The sequence below is a fragment of the Canis lupus genome, chromosome 35, assembly GCF_011100685.1.
Source record: "Canis lupus familiaris isolate Mischka breed German Shepherd chromosome 35, alternate assembly UU_Cfam_GSD_1.0, whole genome shotgun sequence".
Lineage (NCBI taxonomy): Eukaryota > Metazoa > Chordata > Mammalia > Carnivora > Canidae > Canis > Canis lupus.
In genome coordinates this window covers 17692276-17719566 of record NC_049256.1, presented here as the reverse complement: position 1 = coordinate 17719566, position 27291 = coordinate 17692276, and the positions used below count along the sequence as shown (strand labels likewise).

At 38.6% G+C, this 27291-nt stretch overlaps 1 protein-coding gene across 1 annotated transcript in view; it reads right to left on the bottom strand.

Moving 5' to 3' along the window:
- Window positions 1-27291, bottom strand: part of CAP2 (cyclase associated actin cytoskeleton regulatory protein 2) — a 137519-nt gene that overhangs the window by 64634 nt on the left and 45594 nt on the right. Inside the window, exon 4 of the mRNA XM_038584233.1 lies at window positions 14838-14915. Coding sequence (XP_038440161.1) covers window positions 14838-14915 — 78 coding nt within the window. The remainder of the gene's footprint in view (window positions 1-14837; window positions 14916-27291) is intronic.

The window sequence follows — 27291 nt, the reverse complement described above, 5'->3', positions numbered from 1 at the left end:
TCTTATTTATTTATTCATGAAGGACATAGAAAGAGAGGGGCAGAGACAGAGGCAGAAGGAGAAGGTCCCCTGTGAGAACCCCGATGTGGGACTCAATTCCAGGACTCCAGGATCATGACCTGAGCCAAAGGTAGACACTCAACCACTGAGCCACCCAGGCATCCCTTCTGGTTGGTTTTAGATGCTTTACTCACTGTTTCTTATTGAGCATCTACTACGGGCACTGGGCACAAGTTACCAGTCATTGCTCAGAACTACTGGATAATCACATTTTACCATCCTAGTCTCTCCCTGGGACAAAGCAATTATTCACTACCTACATCAACAATCAAATGGATGTGGTGCCAGGGACAACATAAGAACATAAAGACTCAATCAATATAGAGAAAACCAGTAAGTGTGGGGTAACCTGGCTCAAGATAAAGACATTAAGAATAAATCAAGAGAAGTCAAAGTGTTTTGATGACAGGTTGGAACAGCACAGGTAGCCCCATATCTCACAGCTCCACTCGTTCACCCCAGCCTTCTTATTGAGTAATACCTACGCTTTCCTTTCCCCATCCTGGAGGGCACAGATAGGCGTCAAAGACACAAAGGAGAAAATGAGAATGAAGTGGTTCAGAGGAATCATGTGCTAAGAAGTTCTAAGGTAGACAGCCACATGCTCAGCTCCCAGCTCCCTCCCTGGCTTCTACCTGATAAACCATAGAAATATGGTTGTCCTTCCCCACCCTCTTTCTTCATATCCCTCCCATTGCTCTTCTCTGACTTCTTTCCCCCCTTAAATCTTGGGAGATGGAAGAACAGAGCAAAGTTGACTCAAAACTAATCCCAAAAGAACTGTCCCAAATGTACTTCTTGGTAAGGTCTCTCTCTGAAGGCTGTTGATTCTTTGGTTGCTGTTTTTGCAAAGGATACTTCAGCCTCAAGTAGAGGCCTAGAGAATTACAGAAGGTTCCTGAATATCTCTGTCCAGGCCAGAGAAATGCTGTCAAGAGAGGAAAAGAAAAGGCAAGAACACTCACTTTCCCACAGAAAGTATTTTAAAGACATGGATTATCCAGCATGTCTCTATAAACAAACAAAAAACCCAAACAAACAAACAAACAAACCCCCTCCAAATCCTATAAAGTCAAGTAAAATCGTTAGTGATGAATATCTACTATAGCCACCATCAGTTTCCGATAGATAGGTTATGATATGGACTTTTTATGAGCTCTGTATGCAGTTAGAATTCATTAGGGACTTGTAATTAAAGTGAGCACTATATTTATGACCACTTTATAGGACTTGGAGCCACATTTTTCCCATTTTAAATAATTATAATGTTTTAGTTGTATCTTAGCTTTTATGATGTACAGTTTGTCCTATCTGTGGTTTATTTGCTGTCAAGTTAGTAAAATATGAAGTTGCAAATTATATCCCTGTTCCTATGGGAAAATATAATCCAATTGATGACTTTCCAAGAGGAATCCTGTACACATGCAACTATAGGATATCCAGCCAAAGAAAATGATGGGACTCCTGTTGTTCAAATCACTTAAATCCAATTTGTGTGATGTGCTGCCCATTATTCTATACAGAGAATCCATCTGGACAGAGATGGGATAAAGCCGGAAGTTCTTCTGTACTGCGGCCTCCGTGGTTTCAAATGCATAATTACAAGCCTCAGAGGGTTGACAGTGGACTCCAATGACAATTTCACAGCCTCAAGAAAGGACCGTTTTTCACAATTACATGAAAACTCTGCACAGGGAAGAAGCTACCTAATTGGAACATTTTTCAACAGCATTTAAATATCAGGCCAGCTGGATCTCCACAGCCCCTGTGAATTTAATCAGCTCATTCTTCCCAGAACCTATATTCTATAATCATTGAATGCCTGCGCTACATCTGTCACCCAAATCTGGTTGTGATCACGTCTTGTCATTAACCGTTCCACACACCCGCAATGAACCATTCTGTGGTAGGCCTCAAAGGCACTCATTGTGTGAAGGGGTATGTAAAAGAAACGATATCTTTGAAATGAAATGCCTTACCAACACCGTATCACCTGTTCGTCCTCTAACACACCTTCCCCAAATTCCCATCAGGAATACTTTTTTCAAGGCTAATTCTACGTGGTTGATCTATGACTTATATTTTACCAGTTATACCCTTCGTTGATACCTCAATCCATACTGAATAGACCACCAAATATCAAGCTCTTTTTGGCATAAAGGACAGATGTACCACTAAATAAAAGTGTCATTCTGCTCTATTCTCTCTCGTATCTCTGCAATTATTAATCAAACTTTTTTTTTAAAAGATTTTATTTATTTATTCATGAGAGACACAGAGAGAGGCAGAGACAGGGGCAGAGGGAGAAGCAGGTTCCCTGCAGGGAGCCCGATGCGGGACTTGATGCCAGGACCCCGGGATCACAACCTGAGCCGAAGGCAGACGCTCAACCAACGGAGACACTCAGGTGCTCCCTTAATCAAGCTTTTATTCCTCAAACCGAAAGTGACCAGGAGCCTGAGCATCCCTTCTGAGCAAACTTGATAACAAATCAAATATGGTTCAGATCACACTGCGTCCTAAAAGCAAAGACATATCAACTTGAAAGATCTCTGAAGCTTTCAGAATCTTGTTGAGAGGATAGAAAATATGCATAAAAAATAATAGGGGAATGTTTTTGAAATGACATACAAACAGGTTACCTGTGCTTTGACAGAAATGACTCTACAGGCATTCAGCAAGTTCGAAGCTATGAAGAGGCCATCAGAAGGCACAGTTAATACAGTCCTAAATAGAGGACGGTGGACAGAAAAGCTGGAATGGTAGTCGTGGTGGGGGCAAGAGTGTGGTAACAGCTAAGACCAGCGCCAAAGGACAGGACTATGTGGATCATGACAAACAGCAGCACCCACATCATAGTCTTCCAAAGCATGTTCTTCCAAAGAAATGGGTTAATGATAGATACTGAAGTGCCACATGCTATGATGGCTGTATAGCAGGTATCCAGGAAATGTTGGATTAAAAAAAAAAGCTCAGAGAAATAAAAATTACAGAGGGCTAGAGTACGGAAGGTGAACAGGCCCTAATGAAGACCTGAAGGAAAAAAAAAAAAAAAAAAAAAGACCTGAAGCAACTACTTACAGGCCAATTTCTCTAATAAGTGATTCCAGATCAGGAAAACACTAGTTCTCCCAGCAGCCAATCCACCCAAATCTGACAAGAACATTTTTTTTCTTGTTTAATTTATAAAAAGAAATAATCATCAAAGAAGAAGGACATTCTTTTCTCTTTAAAAAGATTTTATTTCTTCATTTGAGAGAGAGAGAAAGAAAGAGCATGAGTGGAGGGAGGAGGGTCAGAGGGAGAAGGAAAGAGAAGCAGACTCCCCACAGAGCAGGGAGACCGACGCAGGGCTCGATCCCAGGACCCTGAGATCATCACCTGAGCCAAAGGCAGACGTTTAACTAACTGAGCCACCCAGATGCCCCAGAAGAAGTACATTCTCCAGGTATTTACCACTGGAAACCCAAATATAAAACTGTAGTGGGGGGAAATAATGTGAAAAAGATAAGGAAAAGAGCCTGTGTGTGTTTTCTTCTCTCCGTGTCTGGGAAATGTATCTCCTTCAAAATAAACTGTCATCTGTAAGATACTCTCTTCCTCAAGTTAGGAGAGGGGCCAGAGGATGTAAATTGGAGAATTTCAGCCTAGTATTCCAGCAGGGTTGACTTGCTCATGTTCAAAATTTATGTTTTACAACCTCTGGAAGGCACTGAGCATTTCAATTAGGGTGTGGGGTAGCCCGTCTTCTCCTAAGGACAACCATGTCAACTTTATTCTGGATTATTTGTAGCCTTAGTACTTAGGGAAGTGTGTGTATTTTCAATTAAGAGCTAACCACACAAATGAAAAGTACTGCACAGTGAAGCTGAAGTCTAGCCCTCGCTCGTCGGTGCACATAAACACTAATATCAAATGATGGTTTTGTCATGTGATCCGTCCCCCAGCACATACAAATATAGAACATGACCATAAAAAGTAACGGACCATGCCCTCTGCTAAGTAATTTATGACAGCGCATCCAGACTGGAATGCCAGCCGAAGTTACCTTCTCCCTGTCTGCTGAGTCCACACGCACAGCTACACTGATAGAAGCGGCGTCCTGCAAAGAGGGCCCCAGTTGAGGCTCCCGACACTGTGGGCAGTAGCAAATCTGAAGGCCAGAAAAAGTGTGGCTCTTAAAAAGATCTGCTGAATGACTCAACCACTTCTTTTTAAATGAATTTGTGACTCAAGTCATACAAGGAAAACCTGTGGTCTTTTTAATTGTTTTTTTTTTTTTTTTTTTCCAGCAGATGTATGGTGACCAGCAACCAAATATTTAGCATCACGGTGGAGAATGATAAATAGTCGGTAACTGTTTTATTAAAGATGAAAAGTGATCCCAATGCTTGACGGTATGGAGAATGAAACATGGCCTGTTTCCCTGGCCATATACATAGTTCTGGCCTTTATGGAGAATTTGCCTTCAAGGCAGTCTGGGGTGGAACAAACTTCGTATGAAATAGTTGATAAAACAAAGGACGTTATCCTTCTTTATTAACCTTTAACCCTCAGATAATCCCCCAAATCCCTTGTGTGTGATAACCACCTCACTTCCTTTGGGCAGTCATTCATTATCTAATTCGTGTCTTACACAAAGAGAGATGAGCTAATGTGCCTTATCAGATTAAAAAAAAAAAGTCACCATGAGTGATGTCCAACAGGACAGGATCTTAGCAAATCCTTTCTGCCTCCAAAGTCCTGGGTTTCTAAATACCTTTAAAGCTACTAACCCATGGTCACCGCCCACGGGCCCATTCACAGCTTAATGTTGCTAAAACAAACAGTCTGGGCAGAAGAATGAGAGAATTACTCTCCTTTCTGATTATCCCCCTCTCTGCATCCTGATAAACTAATGATTAGCTTTCCTGTTGGCATTCAGCACTGACTGGGTAGCTTCAGGCTGTCAACTCAAGCAGAACCTGATGATATCACACAAACCTCTTCCTCTCCTTCCTTCCCTGGTGCTTTGGTTTTCGTTAACCAGCATCTATATCCAGCCTTCACACGCTAGCTGGGGCCGGGTTGGGGGGATATAATTACCAGGGTAATTTTCTTGCCATGGAAAGGCTCATACAAAAAGCAAGACTTCTATTTGCCCCCACTTCTCCACCTACAACACCAAGTGCTACTCAGAAAGCTGCTGGTTATAAAAAGGCAATCCCATGGGTATCAGGAAGCAATCAGGTTTTACCCGCCCTTCATAGACTGTACTTGAGCACAGATTTTAGTTGGGCTTACGTCTATAGTCTTCCCTAGAGATTAAAAGCATATATTGCCTTTGAGTTGGTAGTGAAGAGAGAACCGGTCCATTTAGCAACATCAGTAAGAGCAGAAACTTATGCATATTTCTGAAGTATGAATATAGAAAATTTGGAAAAGGCTGTAAAGTGAGCCGCTGGTTAGATTAGAAAGTGCTACCTCTCCCAGGTCAAAGGGAGATACCATCACTTAATGAAAACGTAACTGAGTATGAAACAAAGGATAAAAACTTTTTTCTCTCTCTTCTGTTTTTTTTTTTTTTCTACTTCCAAGATAAATGTAGAATTGCATATTTAAAAATCCATTTGAAATACTTGCTTGGCACATATTAAGTGGTTACTCAGCAGAATATTTTCTTGATGTCTTGATTTCTAAATGTCCTCAAGGGGAAAAAAAACTTTATAGCAATATTTTAAAGCAGGCATTCATTTTACATTAGGGCCAGAATTGCTTTATTGCATTATGTTATCTGTCATATGCCCCCTAACAATAGAACTTAGCAGCACTAATCATGGCCAAATCTCTCAAGAAAATTCAGCAACTCCAGTTGAGCAATGCAGTGACATTTTCTGGGCATGGGCTTAGGGAACACTTGGGAGTTTGGCTTTGTGCACTCGTTTGCTTTTCCTTTACAATTTCCAGACCTGCCACCAGCACCACCTAATTTACCCAAGGCATGCTCTGAGATCAAAGTCATGCAACTGTTTTGCTTGGTATTCTAAAATAGCAGACAATAATTTGACACCTTCTAGTTATGATAAAACACTACAGAGGCAAAAAGGATGGAATCACTCTAAAAAAAAAAGCAAAAACTTTAAGATATTTGTATGCATGTACCTATATCTGTATCCCTATATATCCAGACACGATAAAAACAAATTCAGTTCTTGGATTTGGAGGTTTTCTTGTCCTTCTCTGGTTGTTTATGAGGGGATTGACTTGAAAAAGCCCAAATGAGTGTTTAGAAAGACAGTATTTTTCCACTGAGATAGACCTCATGTTAGCCAAGCTGAGATACCCATACTGGCAGGTTGGCTAGATACCCACCCAAACCTGTGAATTCTTCCTTCCTGGCATTAGGTTGATGAAATTTCCCAGCATCCCTTGCAGCTAGGCATGGCCACAGAACAGAATGAAGGCAGAGATGACATATGCCACTTCTAGGCCTGGCACATCAAACCTTCCCAGAAATGATCCAGCCTTCTCCTTCCAAATGCAATGGCTGAGGACCTAGAGGAAGTCGGACCCCAAGAGAAAGAAGTCTGGATCCTTGAATGACCATGTAGAAGACTGTCAGCCCAAACCATCAGAGCAGACCTACATGAACAAGAGAAATATGTCCACTATGGTGTCTCTGAGATGTGAGGGTTATTTCTGGAAACAGTTGGGCTCCCCTGACTAACATTGAATTCTTCTGTTCAGTCACCTAACACCCCCATGCTTTTTCTCATTTAGTACTCACAATACCTCTCTGAGGTAGGAATGATGATCCCCATTTTATTTCTTATTTTTTTAAGTAGGCTCCACACCTATTGTGGGGCTGGAACTCATAACCCCAAGATCAAGGGTCCCATGCTCTACTGACTGAGCCAGCTAGGCACCCCTCTCATTTTAAAGACAAGGAAACATGGGCAGAGTTTAACTGTCTTCCCTCAAGTGGGCAACTTGACAACTTGGTTTGGTTGTAGTGGCTGAGTGTAAATGTAATGTGGGCTTTACCAGATTAGTTTGCTGGTGATCACTCAGAAAAAGAGAGTAAATTCTTCAATTTAAGGAGACACTTATGAATTGTTTTTCTTGCATTTGAATTCATATTGCTAATAAGTAGATCTGAGTTCCAAAGTTTCTCCTCCTGATAATGCTCACAAATTAATATGTTTTATAAAAGTCTCAAATATATTTATGCCCACTAAGCAATCTGGAGCTGTCATGAACCAAGTAAATATCTAAAGTCCTAAGGTTTTTGTACTAAGCTTTCTTGCTTAGTTTAAGATGAACAGATTATTAATAAATTAGATTAATGCTCCACACATTAAAAAATTTGTTAAATGGGTGCTTTGAGCAGAGCACTGGGTGGAGGCATATTCACTCATAGATGGAGGAATGGTCAGAAGAGTCTCTCATTTCCCTTCCCTTCTAATTTTCAGACTGCATAAACAAGGAAAGGTCAAACAATCAGTTCTAGATTCCTGGTGTATATACAGGAAGGTACTGTTTCCTTTTAAAGTGCAAGTCCAAATAGAGATAAAAAAGAAGAGCAATTAGAAAAAAACTCTCTCTTTCACTTCTGGAGGCATAAAAAACCCAGACTTCCTGGATTTTTTCAACAGAATAAAATCCACAGTGGCAGTCAATGACCATAAATCATCTTTACTGAACTTGGAAACTTAAGATTAATTTTTTCTCCATGTACTGATGCACATTAATTCGATTTGAACACACACAAACACACACATACACACACATACTCATGCTGGGGCTTCCCATCTGCTTTTGTAAGTTAACCAGGGCTAGAGGTGGTGGGTCTGGGAGGGATACCTCCCGGGAACCTTGTGGTGATAGCCCTCCTTGGGGGGGTAATGCCCATACATGGTTTCAGAGGCACTCATCTACTGGAGATTACATTTCAGCTCAGGGCAGAGTTTTTGGGGTCACCCAAGGTGGAGATGATTAGAGATCATGTTTCACGTCTTTCCCAGGTGATGTGAGATGTTTCAATGCCAAAACCATGGCTCTCAATTGAAGTGAACACTGTCTAAGGTTTTATTTTGACATGTACCTCCTATAAATGACTGTGCAGGGTGGCTCTTCTTGCATGTAGTGTCTGTGAAAAAGACTTTGTATGATAGGAGGACAGGCCCAAGTCTAGGTCTGGTGGTCAAGTAGTGGACATGTCACTGAACTTCATTTTTCATTCTTTGAGTGAAAAATAACGTTTTTCCTAATAACCACCTGTTGTAAAAATAAATGAATAGTAGAGTGTGCCAGGTTCCTTTGAAAAATTCTGCACTTACGGAATGGGGGCTTGGCCATTTCCCATGTGAGAATCCCTTAACTGGAAAAAGGCAGGCTTGATAAACTGTCACTAAAATTCCTAGACTACAATACTGTAAGGACTAGGACATTCTTCTGCCTAAAGATTATTTTTATAAATTACAATAAGGGGAGAGAAGAAATGTCTGAGATGTTCTGCCCATGTTTTATAACTTGTTCTGTATCATGAGGGTTGGAATATATATTATATATGGAATATATCATCATATATTTGAAGGCTTTCAAAATGCAAGATGTGATGACCCATTACATTAGTCAATCATGAAATTGGTTTAGTGGGTCAAGAGAATGGAGTGGAAGAAAGAGATCAACATACCTGGTAAGGATAACTGTTATTTTGTGAAACTGGGTGGTGAAATAAAATATACTTTTTCCATGGGTCATGGTTGAAAATTTTGAAAGCCCTAATATTAGAGAATATAAGCTATATGTTTCTTAGTCCAAAGTAAGACAGGAAATTTGAAAATGGATGTCATCATTGTCAATTAGGGCTGCAGACACATCTCTTATCCTGCTTTTCCCAGAAATGATGGAGGGGTGAGGGTAGAGGGATAGGAGCATGGCCAGGGAAGAGAAGGCAAATGAGGGAGGCTTCATGTTTTCATCCGTGGTTCAAGGCCTTATTAAAAAATCCAATTAATTATTTTAAAATTTGACAAGGAGAAGGGAATGAAGGCAATCTGTATTAGTTTTCTATTGCTGCATAACAAATGACCATAAGTCAGTGGCTTAAAACAGCACCCATTTATCACCTCACAGTGTCTGTAGGTCAGAAATTTGGGCAAGGTCAAGCCAGGCTCTCTGTTCAGGGTCTTGGGGCTGAATCGAGGTATCAGCAGTGTCCCATCTGGAGCTTGAAGACCCTATTGGGCTCATGTGGTTGTTGGTGGGATTCAGTTCCTTGCAGCTGTAGGACTGAAATCCTTGTTTACTGCTGGTTGTCGGCAGGGGTCCCTGTCAGTATCTAGAAGCTCTGAGAACTTGGTAACTCTTGGTACCTCAGCTCTTCAGAGCCAGCAGAAGAATTTCTCTCCAGACACCATGACACTCTTACATGACAGAAAAATCGCAGCAGTGATACCTCATCATCAGGCTCATAACCGAATCAAAGGAATGCTACTCCACAGCTTCACAGGTGCCACTTACTTAAAGAGAGGGGAGGGCAGCCCCAATGGCCCAGCGGTTTGGCGCCACTTTCAGCCTGGGGTATGGTCCTGGGCACCCGGGATTGAGTCCTGTGTTGGGCTCCATGCGTGGAGCCTGCTTCTCCCTCTGCCTGTGTCTCTGCCTCTCTCTTTTTCTCTGTATCTGTCTTGAATAAAAAAACAAAATCTAAAAAAAAAAAAAAAAAAAAAAAGGAGGGGATTATACTGGGCATGTCCATTAGGCCATAGGAATTTTAGAGCCAGCTTGGAATTTTGCATACCACAGCCTCTCAATAGTTAAAATCCACCTAAAGCAACAACCCATCCAGCATCTTGAACAGCCTAAAAGAAATGTGCATGTGCATGTGCATTTTCCAAACTGATGTGTTGGCCTTCTGTAGGACATGAATACATGTCCCTCTTCAAAAAGCCTCCATGGTCAATTAAGTTTGGGAAAACATAGTTTTTTTTTTTTTTTTTTTTAAAGATTTTATTTATTTATTCATGAAAAACAGAGAAAGAGAGGCAGAGACATAGGTAGAGAGAGAAGCAGGCTCCCCACAGGGAGCCCAATGCACGACTCAATCCCAGGATCCCGGGATCATGCCCTGAGCCTAAGGCAGATACTCAACTGCTGGGATACGTGGGATACCCACATATCCCAAAACATAGGTTTAATAACACTTAACATATTTCTTTACTAAACTGTGTATGGAATTTCCCCAAACATATTTAACCCAGAAATTTTTTTTAAGTTTGTGCTAACTGAATTCACATTATTAATATTAATATTACTGTAATACTAATATTATATCAGAAGCTCTTGTATCATCATTTTATTTCCTCTGTGATGCCTTTCCCGCTCACCTTTATCTATGAGATCCCTTCCCTGGATTTTGGTAACACTAATGGTTTACCTTGCTTGATTGGCAGTTTGCTTATAATTGATACATATAAAGTACTTTTACTTTCTGATGGTCACCTCCTCCTACTAAATTTAGTTTCTTTGAAGGCTGGCACTCTGGCTTAAAGCCACAGTGTAGAGCACTGGAGACAGCTGTGCAGTGTGAAGCATGGTGGTTGAGATTTCTGGGGACCAAGGTTATCTCATCAGCTTAGGGACTAATGAGCAAACCATTTACCCTCTCTCTGAACCTCTCCTGGCTCACCTTTAAATCTAACGTGTTGCAATAGATTATTTCTAAGATCTCTTCCCACCAAATAATCTGTATCTACCTGTCTCCACGCTCTGTCCCATCTTATCGTCTTTATGGTGCCTGGCCCATGGTATGCACTTAGTAAATATTTGTTGACTGAGGACTTTCAAGCTTGCATTGTTGTGGGTTCCTGTCTTTTAACAGTGCTGTTCTGTGTCCTAGGAGGTGGCTAGCTTCCAGGGGCTCACCTCTAATTTTGGGCATCAAAACTACAACCATAAGGCTACAACTGACCACTAATGTTGCTTTGATATTGCTTTATGGCTCTGCAGCATAAGTGTGGCCCTCTTCATATGGGATAGAAGGCACCTCTCCTGGGAGGTCCACCTGCCCTAATATATCTTCCTTCCCAATCCCTGAAACTCTTCTTAAAGATATATTTTCTACCCTTTTCTCTCAGAGCCCTATTACAACTCTAAGGAAATAAAGGTAGGAGTCACTATTTAGTAACTCACCCAGTAGAAAGTAAGCCACCTTGTAATATGCATGTAAGTGGGGGCAAGAAATTAACCTCTGCTGTTGTGAGTCACCAGGATGTTGGAGATGTTTGTTACTGCAGCACAACATTGTCTGCTTTGATACAGAAACGTCAGGAGGAAAGAACAGGGTTTTGTGCTTGTGGAGATGTCAGATGGTGATGTCTAAATTCTTGCTGCTCACAGTTTAGCAACAGACCAGCAGCATTAGCATTACCCAGGAGCTGGCTAGAAATGCACTCCCGGGCCCTACCTCAGATCCACTGAACCAGACACTTTAACAAAATCTTCAGGTGATTCAAAGGAAGATTAAAGTTTGAGAATAAGTGACTTAGAGGCAACTAGAAATGACAACGTGAAGCATCTAAAATAAGTTGGAGCTAGAGATGTAAGCAAATACAATCCACATTCCATAGGTTCTCAAGTGTGGTCCCTGGACCACCAGCATCACCATCATATGGGAACTTTTTAAAGAAATGCAGAGTCTTGGGCCTTAACCAAGACCTTCCAAATCAGAAACTGTAAAAGGGGCCCAGAAGTCTGTGTTTTAACAACCCTGGATGTGATTCTCATACACACTGAAGTTTGGGAGCCACTGCCACAAACCAGTAAATTGAAATTACAGGAGTTCTTATTCTCCTGAAAGAAGGAAGAGAGGAAGATGTGGATGGTTATAACATTGTTCCCATAAAAAATACCACCTGTTTGATGGTGGTTTCCTTTATGCTGTATCTTCTAGAATGTACATGGGGAAAATGAAGGCCTGTTTTCACCACTGTACTGATGACCTCTCAAATCTGCTTTTCTATCTAGTGGAAGAACTAGGACAGCACTGTGGGTAAAGATGTGGGGGACACAAAGAGAGGTGGACATCAAAAAAATTGCTTTCCATTGTGCCAACCTGATCCTGCTGGAGCTTACTGCGCTTGGACATTGTGATGAGTGCTACAGAAAACATTTCCTGGGTACAAGCCCCCTGGAACAGATCCACTCCTCCCCCTTTTATCAAGAATGTATGCAGTAGCATAAGAAGGGGGAGCTACAGTTGTCACACTCAGGAATCTGCACAGCTACATGTGTGTTCCTAACTGCAGCTCATTTGGGGATGCCATGGTTCCAATGCATTCATTTGTTTGCTTGCTTATTCTACTTTACCTAATATTTAATGAGCCACTGGAGAGATCTCTTGTGTTTAAAAAAGGGATTGAGGGGGCACCATCCTGGAAAGTCGTGGCTCTTGCCTCTATCTAAGACTTCCAGTGATGCACTGAAATCACTTCTCTTCCCACTTTAATCACAGAAATGCCAGGCTGAGGCTGTTTCCAGAATGCATCCCGTTGTGATTTTTCAGTTTTCTCTTTTGCAAAGGGGGTTGGGGAATCGGGAGCAGGGATTGAGAAAGCCACAGAGAAAAATGCATCCACAGCAGAACACACAATATCTCCATCCTTACAAAGCTGCCTATCTCGGCTGGACGTGAACTCCCCATTTCACACGAGGGAAGTGATACATCCATGGCAGCTCTGGCTGTAAGTCTGAATTACCTGATAGACCCACAAAACTCTCAAGGCCAAGACCACTCCTTGGACCAATTAAACCAGACCCTCTTGAAGTGAGATTCATGCTCTGATATTTTTAAAAAAATATTCTGGGTGATTCCACTGCACACAGGTGGTTGTTCCAGGGAAGGATGAAGGGTGAGAGTCTTGTTCCTTTATGGAACTGAACTTCCTCCCCTGAAAGTCAAAGTCCTACTTTCTCAGGATTCTCAGCAAAACTTTTTCAATTTCAAGAGTTTTAGAATTTAAAGTGAGCTATTCAGTTTAAGCTATCGTATTATAATGAATATCCAATTATCTTTTTTCTAAATTTTTTTCCAATGAAGACATACTAATTTATCACATATCACCAGCATAGCATGACACTTCACATTTTCCACATTCTTAGTATATGACATTGTCAGACTTTTATGCATTTGCCATCCTGGTAACCATGCTTTGGTACTTCCCTGGGGCTTATATTAGTTTTCTATTACTGTATAACAAATGACAAATATATTATTTTCCAGTTCTGAAAGACAGAAATCCAAAATAGGTCTTAAATCATGGGGTCAACAGAAATGCATTCCTTTGAGGGATTCTACAGGTGAATTTGTTTCCTTGCTTTTTCTAGCTTTTTCAGACTGCTTCATTCCTTGTCTTGTGGTCCATTCCTCCATCTTCAAAGCCAGCAGCATGACATCAGATTTCTGTCCAATGATCAGAGTAATCTCTCAGATGACTCTTCTTCTTGTTCTCCTCCACTTATAAGGATCCTTACAATTACCTAAGGCCCACTCCAATAAACCAGGATAATCTCCTCACCTCAAGGTCAGTTGATGAGCAAACTTTATTGCTCCTTTGCATTGTAAGTGAATATAACTGCAATTTCTGGGGACTCCAAATATCTTTCATATTTATATAGTTGTCACCAAACATCAGATGCAGAATATTCAGTCAAAAGAACAGTTCTTATTTTTTTTCTTATTTAACAATGTATGCTGGTCGTAGATCTACTTATTAATGAATAATTTCATTCACTACACAATCAGCATGGTCAAAATATTGTTATTAGGAATCCTTGGTAGAGAGCATGATGATGTTATTTACATGATATAGTTTGGGCCGGATAGCGGGAAGGGGGGTGCTGGGTTTAGAAAGCGGGAAATTTATAACAGCCTGGGGAATGAAAAGGACTCCTGCCAATCCACCACTTTGCTCTTAACATCCACTATTATGTTTATATTAAAGTTTACTCTGGGCCTTATATGGCAATGTTATGGTAGGTTAAAAGTTGTTAGAAACTGCACTGACACTCTTTAAATGATCCACACACACAATACATTTAACAAGCACTGACTTAGCCTATCTGTGCTAACTATGAAACTGGAGCTAATCAAATTCATACATATAATCTATAGATGTGAATAGGTTTTAATAACAAAATAGCACAAAATGTGAGCTAAAAGTTAGAAGTCAATATTTCCTTGGTTATAAAATGGTTGTGAGACTAGTAAAAGGAACAGGCTACATTCTCTTTTATGGCTAATATTCCATGGTGTTTGTATACCTATTTACTATCTATCTATCTATCTATCTATCTATCATCTATCTATCTATCTAATTATCTATCTCATTACATATTCTTTATCATGATGACAGAGGGTAACTACACTTGATCATGGTGAGCACTGCATAATGTATAGAATTGTCAATTCACTATGCTATATACCTGAAACTACTATAACATTGTATGTGTCAACTATACTTCAATAAAAGAAAAGAATAGGCTGCAGATGACATAAATAAATTGACCCTTTAAACTGGTGATGTCAACTGTTACAGTATGAATTTGGCCATAACAAGATTATGAAGCAAAAGAAATGTTCCATACCATGACCTGGATTAGAGACAGACTTACGTGCTCTACATCTCATTTTGGGGATCTCTCTCAGAGTGAATGGTTCTGCTGCTTCCTTGTTGTCTGTTTTACACTATTGCCCATTCTCTAGACAGCCCTGCCTCTCAAAATAACACTCTTACCTCTTGGGGTTGTTGGTGCTGAGAGGCCATCAGAAGGAAAGCCCGCTGGGCCTGGAAAGCGCTATGCACCATCTCTGCCTGGGAGGAAAGAGGAAGAGGGAATTTAGATGTTTGAGCTTCAGAACAAAGAGTGACCATATGATCCAGCAAGTCTATCCCTAGGTATAAACCCCAAATTGAAAGTATATGTCCACACAAAAACTTGCTAATGGATGTTCACAGCAGCATTATTCACAACAGTCAAGATGTAGAGACAACCAGAATGTTCATCAAGGGATGAATGGATAAACAAAATGTGATATATCCATACAATGGGATATTATTTGGCATTAAAAAGAGATGAAGGGCTGATACATGCTACAATGTGGGTAACCCTTGAAAACATGCTGAGTGAAGGGAGTCAGTCAAAAAAGACCACATGTGTATGATTCCATTGATATGAAATGTTCAGAATAAGCAAATCTACAGAGACAGAAAGGACATTTGTGGTTGCCTGGGGCTGGTGGGAGACAGGAATGGATTTCTTTTAGGGGTGATGCTGGAATAAGATAATGCTGATGGTTTCACAACTTGGGGAGTCTTCTAAAAACTACTGAATTGTTCACGTTAAAAGAATGAATGTTATTTTGTATCAATGATATCTCAGTAAGTTATTAAAAAATGTTTGAGCCCCAAAGTGCAATTGTTTTCAGAGAGTATTTCTCCTCTTCTTGTTCACAGTGTGCCCAAACCACTTCCATGCCTTATAGTGGAAAGAAACTTGTCCCTTAAGTCATCCCCATAAACATTTTTACTGTGAACCAGCGGCTTCCACAACTATTTATTAAGACAGATGTAGAGATGTCAGTGCTACCTGGACTGAACCCCCCAGTCACTCGTGCAGGAGGGAATGTTTCAAATACACAGCATCATATGCTCTATCCTCATCCTCTACTTATACTTAACTATTAATTCTTTAATTTTTCAAATTTAAAAAGTTACAGAAGAGTACCAATAAGAAAATAATTCCAAATTTTTGTATCATGCACAAATGACCATTTTTGGCACACATTTTCTAGTTTTTAAGAAAATCCATGCAGCTGTTTTCTATAAGACAAAGAGTAATGATTTATTTATTTATTTATTTATTAAGATTTTATTTATTTATTCATGAGAGGCAGAGACACAGGCAGAGGGGGAAGCAGGCTCCATGCAGGGAGCCCGACGTGGGACTCAATCCCAGGACTCCAGGATCACGCCCTGAGCCGAAGGCAGATGCTCAACCACCGAGCCACCCAGGGGTCCCAAGGAGTAATGATTTAGAAAACTTTTTTAAATGCAGAAAGTCACAAACATTAAAATTTTAAAAATGCCTCAAAACCCAGAAATAATCTTTATTAACAATAGATGAACATCACTGCACCACCTTTTAAGATATATATGCTCAGAGACTTTTATAAGATGGGACTGACCAGAGGTACCATTTCTTTAAAATAAAGAGTATGGATAGTAGTTGTGTTGAATAGTAGAGATGAAGGAGAAGGAATTGGTTAACTTAAAAGTTTCTGCTCTGTAATAATTACTATGTCCCAAATGATCATTCCAAGGTAAAAAATATAAGTAAAATATGAAGAGATTGAAATAATTATGTATTTGCATTTTAAATCACCTGGTATCATTTTAGACAATATTGATTGACTCCTTGCTGATAAAGATGAGAATATAAGTATGTTTCTACATTTTTTTCTATCTCTGACCCCTTATCTTCCATATATTTAGTTTTTTTATTTTGCTTAATTTATAGCATTTATAGTCTAGCTGTAACATTAATCCACAGACTTCAGGATTAGCTCTACACTTAAACACACCTCCTGGTTCTTACCAGTCATTTTGCCATGACGTCTCCATTTCTGTATTATTTTGATTTTTTTTTTAATTGGCTGAACCTCATTATTGATTCTTTTTTCCAAAAAGATCTCAAAGTTGCTTTTAGTTCTTCAAGTCTGGACACATCTCCCTGTTGTCTTTCTATTTTAACAGCACCTCGGCTGAACATAACTTCCTTGGGTAACATTCTTCATCTGTTTTCAGATAACATGGCACTAAATGTAGCAACGGAGAAATCTGAAGCCAGCTTGGTTTTTTTCTCTCTTGCAGAAAATTAGCTTTTTCTAGTTTCACACCTGAAGAATTTTTTTTTTATCTTTAGGGTTTAACACCTTAACCATGATGTGTTTGTGTTTTGAGCATTTTATATCATATCTCCTGGAGTAGGTTTGGTCCTTCATTCATTTCTAGGAAAATTTTCTTGAAAGATATTTTCAAGATACCTCTGTTTCACTTCTTAGAATCTCTATTCAGGGACTCCAATTATTATCTAGAGATTGTGTAATATTTGACTGTCTTAATATCTTGTATATTCTCTGTTTTCAATTTCTTTGTTTTTCAACTGTATTTACTGTGATCACATGGATACTATTCTCTATTGTGAGTTAACAGATTTTCAATAGGATCTCATATATATTCACATTGCTAATTTGTGTCATTTTTGTTCTTGATTTGTTAGACTTTCTTATTTTATTTCATTTCATTTCATTTCATTTCATTTCATTTCATTTCATTTATTCATGACATTCATTCATTCAATAAATTCATTCATTTATTCATTATTTCATTATTCAAGCAGAGACATAGGCAGAGGGAGAAGCAGGCTTGCTACAGGGAGCCTGATGCAGGACTTGATCCCAGGACCCCAGGATCACTACCAGAGCCAAAGGCAGACGCTCAACTACTGAGCTACCCAGTGCCCGATTTGTTAGCCTTTCAATTTCCTTTGCATTTCACTCTTATTGTTTTATCACCTTGTCCTTAAGCTATTAAAAATACATTTATACTCTTATTAATTCTGACAGTGTAACTTACACTCTTATTAAACCAATTGTGAGGAATCTGTTTCTGTTCCTTACATTTTATTTTCTTTGAGTGTGAGCCCATGCCTTCCCTTTGCATGCTATGTTCCTTTCTGATCCGTTACTTCCAGCTGTTATAAAACTGATTCTATGAATCCTTTGCTACCGCATTAGGGTTTGACTTATTTTCCATTTAAATGAAGTATTTGTGCTCTATCAACTCTTTAAGGGCCTGATAGAATGGGACAGAAGAGGGATGTCCAGTGAGGTGACATCCTGTCTTTGAGAACTGGAGTGCTACTCATTCTTTTAGGAATATTTTTAATATCCTAAACCACAATTTGCTCCACATTGTATAAATAATGCTGTGATAAATGTGGGGTGAATATGTGTTTTTGAATTATTGTCCTCATTTTCTTTGGATAAATACCTAGACCCGAAATTGCTGGATCATGTGACAGTTCTATTTTTAATTTTCTGAGGAACGATCACACTATTTCCTACAGTGGTTGCACCAACTTACATTCCCACCAACACTGCACATGGGTTCCCTTTATCTCTACATCCTTACCAACACCTGTTATTTCTTGTTTTTTGGATAATAGCCATTCTGACAGGTGTGAGGTAATATCTCATTGTGGTTTTGACTTGCATTTTACTGATAGTAATCATTGAGCATCTTTTCATATGCCTGTTGGCCATCTGTATTTCTTTGGAAAATGCTATTCAAGACCTCTGTCCATTTTTAAATTAGATTGTTTTTGTTTCTTTTTTATATTAGGTTGTATGAGTTCTTTATGTATTTTGGATATTAATCCCTGGTTCAATACATCATTTACGAATATCTCCAGTTCAGTAGGTGATTGTTCCTTTCACTATGTGAAACTTCTTAGTTTGATATAGTCCCACTTGTTTATTTTTGCTTTTGCTGTCCTTGCCTGAGGAGACAAATTCATAAGAATATTGCTACCACTGATGTCAAAGAGCTTACTGCCTATATTTTCTTTTAGGAGTTTTATGGTGTCAGGTCTTACATTTAGGTCTTTAATCCATTTTGACTTTATTTTTGTGTATAGTGTGAGAAAGTGCTATACTTTCATTCTTTTGCATGTAGCTGTCTAGTTTGCCCAGCACCATTTATTGAAGAGACATCTTTTCCCTATGGTATGTTCTTGTCTCCTTTGTCATAGACTAACTGACCCTGTAAGTGGAGATTCATTTCTGGGCTCCCTATTCTTTTCCATTGATCTATGTGTTTGTTTTTGTGTAGTACCATCCTGTTTTGATTATGACAGCTTTGTGGTGTAGTTTGAAATCTGGGGCTGTGATACTTCCATTTATGTTCCTTTTTCCCCATATTACTTTGGTAATTCAGGGTCTTTTGTGGTTCCATAGAAATTTTAGGATTATTTTTTCTAGTTCTGTGAAAAATGTCATTGGTATTCTGATGGAGATTGCACTGTAGATTGCTTGAGGTAGGATGGACATTTTAATATTAATTCTTCTAATCCATGAGGACAGTATAGCTTTCCATTTGTTTGTGTCATCTTCAATTACTTTCAGCAATGTCTGACAGTTTTAAGGGTACAGGTATTTTACATCCTTGGTTAAATTTATTCCTAAGTATTTATTCTTTTTTTTTTTTTTTGGTGCAGTTGTAAATGGAATTATTTTCTTAATTTCTCTGTTACTTCATTATTAGTGTCTAGAAATGCAACAGATTTTACATTGATTTTGTGTCCTGCAACTTTACTGAATCATTTATTAGTTTTTAAAAAAGATTATGTTTATTTATTCATGAGAGACAGAGAGAGAGAGAGGCAGAGACACAGGCAGAGGGAGAAGCAGGCTCCCCATAGGGAGCCTAATGTGAGACTCATCCCAGGACTCCGGAATCATGACCTGAGCCAAAGGCAGGTGCTCAACCACTGAGCCACCCAGGTGCCCCTCATTTATCAGTTCTAATCGTTTCTTGGTGGAGTCTTTAGAGTCTTCTATATAGTAGTACATCATCTGCAAATAGTGACAGTTTTAGTTCTTCCTTTCCAATTTAGATGCCTTTTATTTCTTTTTCTTGTCAATTGCTATGGCTAGGATCTCCAAAACTATGTTGAATAAAAGTGACTACAGTGTGGGGGAGGTGACTGGTTTTTGTCATTCCATTTCATTAATGTGTTCTGATATCTGACAATTTTTCCAAAACTTTTACTGAAATGAGCACCTTAATCTTGTTTCTAACTTTTCTCTTTCTCATTCAAGGATTTTGTTTTTCCACTGAGAAAAAAAGCTTCAGATCAAATCAAGATCCTTATATCATTTACATTTAAAACAACAAATCCAATCATCATCAACATAATAGAATAAGACTTGTGAATATTTAAGTGAGGGTATATTTTCCATTTTAGAGTATGCCAGCTTCTCTTCTATTTGTCCTGGTACCCTGACTGCTAGGATTATATTGCTCAAAATTTCAAATTTTGGATGTTCCTTAGGGACGAATAGAAGATTTTCAATATTTACCCTCCTGGAGACCATTATGGCCTTATGAATGTAAAGTTCTAAGCTGCATGAATGTTCAACCATGTATCAAAATGTGTATTTTCAATGGTTCAGTAGGACTTTTGTCAGTCTCTAACGACCACATTTCCAAAAAGAAAATGAAATACAACTTTCCACAGCTTGGATATAAATAATTGCATTTCTCCTGGACACAATAATACAGAGGTATTGTCCTCATCTATGACAAGCCTTGAGAGGTGACTGAATTATAGTTGCTGTGGAACAGTAATTTAGGATTATCTGACTTCTGTAGTTAAAACTGCTAGTTCAGAGTGGCATTGGCAATATTTTTGTAGTTTTACCAAGATGAATACTATCATTAGCATTTTTTACTTTCCCTAGAAAGAATATTTAGCCGGTGCTAGTGGAGTAATTTTCTGGTGGTCTGATTAGCAAAATGGCCAATTTCATTCATTAGAGTCCTTCTCCCAAACAGCTTTTCACTTGATAAGAGGGGCAGAGGTTGGAGCAGAGAATAGCTTAAAACCTAGACACCTAGTTCAATGCTCCCTTTCATTTTGCTTATGTAATCTTTCTAAGAATTCAGGAAGATTTCTTCTTCCAGTTCCCTGGAACTCTGGACATAATTAGCAGTCTGTAAATTACATTCATGTTTAACCTCATGAGCCCATGTTTCAAAGGATTTTCAATCCACACTTGAGATATTCGGACCCACAGGAAAGTTCTGTGAGTCCCCTCAACCAGACAGCATCCTATTTAGGAGCAATTTTACTAAACCTGCTGAGTTCTGATAACTTGAAAGGGAGAATTTGGCTCACTCAGGCAATTCAACATTGTGAAAGAAAAAGCCAAACGTAGGGATTTTCAGTAACAACAAATAATTGAGGGTTTTTGCTGAGTTTGTCCATCACATGTGTGCAGGGCTCAGAGAGCCTCAGTGACCTTTGTGGGTGTGTATGTGCATCTATCTGCCTGTGAGCACGTGTGTGCAGAGAGGAAAGGGAGACTTTGGTATGAGTCAAGGGCTATGCATTTTATTTAAACTCGATCAGTTATCACTTAGGTCACTGGGATTCTTGGATAGATGGAATGGTGAACCACCTTGTTTTGTGCTCCTAGGGGACAAAGTAAGAGAATGAATTTTGGTAATTAGTTTAAAACAAACCTTGAGACTGGCAGACACTAGCCAAATACGACTTATTTCCAACTAATCCCTTTGGGAGAGAGCTGGCTCCCTAGGGAAGCCCAAGTGATCTCTAAATACTCATCTAATCTTTGCATTGTTTCATTGGGAATGCCACAGTCTACAAAATACCATGTAGATGAAAAATGACAGGTACAACTCGGGGAATGGTGTAGGAGAGACATGGGAGGAGATGAGAAAGTATCCAGCCAGGGTACCTGTGATGAAGGGATTTCCAGATCTGAAACAGCATCAACCTTCTTCTTCAGACCTAGGCACTGAAGGGAAGGGGATCCACCTTATCTAAGGTCAAGGAAATGGGCATCTGCTCTTTGGGTGCAATATGTGGGCTTTGGAAAGGTCATGGTCAATGCCATTCCCACAATCCTCCCTAACTTAATCTGCCCAATGCCCTATGTTTTACAACTAGAGATACTGTATTTCTAGATTTTATTCTTCAGGGGCCCCTTATTAGGGGCCTGTAACCCTAAAAGAGAAGCTCCTTGAGTTTCAGCCTATGAAGCAGTAAAGAGGAGCTGAGAGATAAAAGCAAAATAAGAAAATGGACTGATGAAAAGAGGTATAGGATAAAGAAGACAAATTTTACCACTTCACAATTTGCTTAAAACAAACGGAAGAGGGGATCCCTGGATGACTCAGCAGTTTGGTGCCTGCCTTCGGCCCAGGGCGTGGTCCTGGAGTCTCGGGATCAAGTCTTACATCGGGCTCCCTGCATGGAGCCTGCTTCTCTCTCTCTGCCTATGTCTCTGCCTGTCTCTCTCTGTGTGTGTGTGTCTCGTGAATAAATAAATAAAATATTTGAAAAAAAAGATGCCTAATTTTGTAAAAATGAATGTTAGCATCAATTCTATAAAGTCAGATTATGATAGGCATCTGGATTGACATATTAGGAACCATAAAGAAGGCTTACATCAGTACTTCCCAACCTTAAGTGTCCATTATAGTTACCTAAATGGTTTGTTAAAACAGATTGTTGAGCCCTATCCTCCTAAGTTTCAGATTCAGTAGGTTTGGGTGAGCCTGAGAATTTGCATTTGTAACAAACTCTCTAACAAATGCTGCTTGCTATAATTGCCTATTAATTCTAAGAGGATTTTTTTGGTTGATTCTTTTGGATTTTCTATATAGATGATGAGTATGTCACCTGCAATAAAAGACAATTTTATGTCTTCCTTCCCACTTGTATTCCTTTTATTTCCTTTTCTTGCCTAACTGTATTTCACAGACTTACAGTTTGAGGTCGAAAGGAGTGTGGGCAGGGGACATCCTTGCCTTGTACGTGATCTTGGTAGGAAAGCTTTGAGTTTCTTCACCATTTAGAATGATGTAGGAGGGGTGCCTGGGTGGCTCAGTTGAGCATCTGCCTTTGGCTCAGAGCAGGATCCCAGAATCCTGGGAACAAGTCTTGCATCAGGCTCACCACAGGGAGTCTGCTTCTCCCTCTGCTTGTGTCTCTGCTTCTCTTTCTGTGTGTCTCATGAATAAATAAAATATTTTTAAAAAATGATGTAGGATTCTTGTAGATAGTCTTTGTCAAGTTGAGAGTTCCCCTCTATTTCTAGTTTATCAAGAGTTTTTATTACAAACAGGTGTTGGATTTTGTCAAAAGTTTTTTCTGCATCTTTGATATGACCATATCATGTTTCTTTTTTAGTCTGCAGTGGGATAGATTCTATTAATTGATTTTGAAAAATATTTATTTTAGAGAAAGAGTGTGTCATGCACATGTGCAAAGGGAGAGAATCTTCAAGCAGGCTCCCCACTGAGTGGGGCGCTGGACTCGGGGCTCAATCTCATGACCCATGAGATCACCACCTGAGCTGGAACCAAGAGTTGGATGCTTAACTGACTGAGCTACCCAGGTACCCCATATTAATTGATTTTTGAATCCTGAACCAGCCTTGCATACCTGGGAAAAAACCCACCTAACCATGGAGTATGATTCTTTCTATACTTTTTTGGATTTAATTTGTTAATATACTTTTTAGAATTTCTGTATTTATGTTCATGAGGGATATTGGTCTGTAGTTTTCCTATAATATCTTTATCTTATTTTGGTATTAGGGTAGTTCTAGCTTCATAGAATGATATAGGAAGTATTCTCTCTGCTTCAATCTTTTGAGAGAGATTGTAGAAAATTGGCATAATTTCTTCCTTACATGTTTGGTAGAATTCACCAGTGAACCCACTGGGTTCTATTTTTAAAAGGTTATTCATTAATAATTGAATTTCTTTAACAGATATAGGCCTATTCAAATTATCTGTTTCTTCTTATGTGAGTTTTGGCAGATGTAATGGATGGGTCTTTCAAGGAACTGGTCCATTTCATCTAGGTTATCAAATTTGTTGGCATGGAATTGTTCGTAGTATTTCTTTATTATCTTTTTAGTTTCCGTGGGATCTGTAGTAGTAGTCCCGCTTTCATTTCTGACATTAGCAATGTGTGTCCCCTCTCCTCCCTCCCTTGTTAGCCTGGCTAGAGGCATATCAATTTTATTGATCATTTAAAAAAAAAAAAAAACCAACCCTAGTTTTTGGTTTTGTTGATTTTCCCTATTGACTTCCTGTTTTTAATTGCATCAATTTTTCATTCTAATCCTTACTATTTCTTCTCTTCTTTGTTTAGTTTTGTAAGGTGGAAACATATTATTGACTTCAGATCTTTCTTCTCCAATATATCCATTCAATACTATAAATTTCCCTCAAAGCACTGCTTTCATTGTGTTCCCCAAATTTTGATCTTATGTTTTCATTTACATTTAGTTCAAAATATTTTTAATTGATGTATAATCAACATATAACATGATATTAATTTCACCACAATAAATTTGGTTAACATCCAAGTTGAAAATAATTTTTAACATCTGACTCATGTCATTTAGAAGCATGTTGTTTAATTTCCACATATGGAAGATTTTTCCAGTTATCTTTCTGTCATTAATTTCTAGTTTAATTTTACTGTTGTCTAAGAGCAGAGACACTGTATGAATTCTATCTTTTATGTTTGGTGAGGTGTGTTTTATGTTTCAAAATGTGATTATCTTGGTGAATGTTACAGGCAAGCTTGAGAAAAATGTGTACTCTGCTGTTGTTGGATAGTTTATAGATGTCTATTATATACAGTTGATTGATGGAGTTGTTGAGTTCAACTAATCCTTACTGATTTTCTGCCTGCTAGATCTGTCCATTTCTGAGGGAGAAGTGTTGAAGTCTCCAACTGTGATATTGGGTTAACATTCCCATGGAGTGTGGATGTGCAGTTTTATTAGTTTGATGCTCTGTTGTTCAGTGTGTACTGTTATGCACTGTTGAGAATTTTTACGTCTTTGTGGATAATTGACCCTTTTATTATTATGCAATGCTTTTATTTATCCCTTGGTAACTTTTCTTACATGGAAGTCTTCTCTGTCTGAAATTAATACAGATACTCTTGCTATCTTATGATTAGTGTAAGCATGGTATATTTTCTACATACATTTATTTTTAACCTATATGTGTCTTTATACCTAAAATGGCTTTCTTGTAGACAACATGTAGTTGGGTTGTGTTTTTTGATCCACTCTGACAATCTTTTAATTGTTGCATTTAGACCATTGACATTCAGATTATTGCTATAGTTGGATCAATATCCACCATATTCATTACTATTTTCCATGTGTTGCCCTTGTTATTTGTTCCTATTTTTGTCTTCTACTCTTTTTCTGCCTTTTGTGGTTTTAATTGAGCATTTTAGATGATTACACTTTCTCTCCTTTCTTAGCATATCAGTTATACTTTTTTTTCCCCCCTTTTTAAGTGGTTGCCCAAGAGTTTGCAATATACATTTACAACTAATCCAGGTCCACTTTCAAATAACATTATACCACTTCACGGGAGCATAACTACCTTAAAATGACAAAATAATCTTAATCTCTTCATCTTGTCCTGAGAATCACTGCTGTCATTCAGTGATACTTCACACACACACACACACACACACACACATATATACATATGCATATATATGACATATACATAAGCATACATAATTCAATACACTATCTCTATTATTTTGAACAAATTGTTATCTGTTAGATCAAGAATATGAAAAATAGGGGATGCTTGGGTGGCTCAGTGGTTGGAAGCCTGCCTTCAGCTCAGGTCGGGATCTCAGGATCCGGGATCAAGTCCCCGCATCAGGCTCCCTGCAAGGAGCCTGCTTCTCCCTTCATCTGTCTCTGCTCCTCTCTCTCAGTTTGTGTCTCTCATGAGTAAAAAAATAAATCTTAAAAAAAAAAGAATATGAAAAATAAAAGTTTTTATTTTACAACTCCATTTATTCATTGTTTAATGTTCTTTATATAGATATAAGCTTCTGAGCTAATTATATTATATTCCTTTTTTCTAAAGAACTTGTTTTAACATTTCCTGCAGGGCAAGCCTATTGGCAACAAGGTCCCTCAATTTTTGTCTGAGAAAGTACTTCTTCACTTTTGAAGGATAATTTTTCAGGATACAAAATTCAAGGATGGTAGATTTTTTTCTCTTAATGCTTTTTCTTTTTTAAAAGATTTTATTTATTTATTCATTAGAGACAGAGAGAAAGAGAGATAGAGAGATAGATAGAGAGAGAGGCAGAGACACAGAGGGAGAAGTAGACTCCACACAGAGAGCCTGATGTAGGACTTGATGCCGGGACTCCAGGATCACGCCCTGGGCCAAAGGCAGGCGTTCAACCACTAAGCCACCCAGGCATCCCTGTCTTAACACTTTAAATATTTCCCTCTTCCCACTTTAAATTTTCCCCACTCTCTTCTTGCTTGCATGATTTCTGAGTAGAGGTCAGATGTATCTCTTATCTCTGTTCCTCTATAGAAAATGTGTTTTCTTCTGGCTTCTTAACAGGATTATTTCATTATTTTTGATTTTCTATAATTTGAGAATGATACACTGGGGTGTGAGTTTTTTGGTATTTATCCTACATGGTATTCCTTAAGCTTCCTGGATCTGTGGTTTGGTTTCTGATATTAATTTGGGGAAATTCTCAGTTATCATTGTTTCAAATACTTCTATTACTTTCTCTTTAGTCTCCTTCTGATATTCCCATTACACATATGTTACACATTTTATAGTTGTCCCACAGTCCTTGGATATTCTATTCTGTTTTGCTTGGTCTTTGTTCTCTTTGTTTTTTGAAGATTCCTCAATGGTGTGCAGTATACTAATAAGGCCATCAAAGTCATTCTTTGCTTCTGTTACAGTGTTTTTTTTTTTTTTTTAATCTTTAGAATTCTTGTTGGTTCCTTCTTAGAATTTATGTCTCTCTGTTTATTGTCCATATGGTTTTGCATACTATTTTTTCCATTACTGCCCTTCACAAGTTAATCATAGTTATTTTAAATTTCTAATTTGGTAATTCTAACATCACTACTATGGTTTGGTTCCAACGCTTGCTTTGTCTCTTCAAATTCTGTTTTTGCCTCTTGGTGCCGCTTGTAATTTTTTTTTTTTTTTAAAGGTTTTTTTTTTTTAATTTTTTTTTTTAATTTTTTTTATTTATTTATGATAGGCACACAGTGAGAGAGAGAGAGGCAGAGACACAGGCAGAGGGAGAAGCAGGCTCCATGCACCGGGAGCCTGACGTGGGATTTGATCCTGGGTCTCCAGGATCACGCCCTGGGCCAAAGGCAGGCGCTAAACCACTGCGCCACCCAGGGATCCCGCCGCTTGTAATTTTTTAAAAAGATTTTATTTATTTACATTTTTTTCTTTCAGATGGAGTTGGTGTAGGGTATTCTTGGTCATCAAAATACTCATAGTCTGGGGATTTTGACATGGTAAATACTCATGGTGTGTAAAAAAA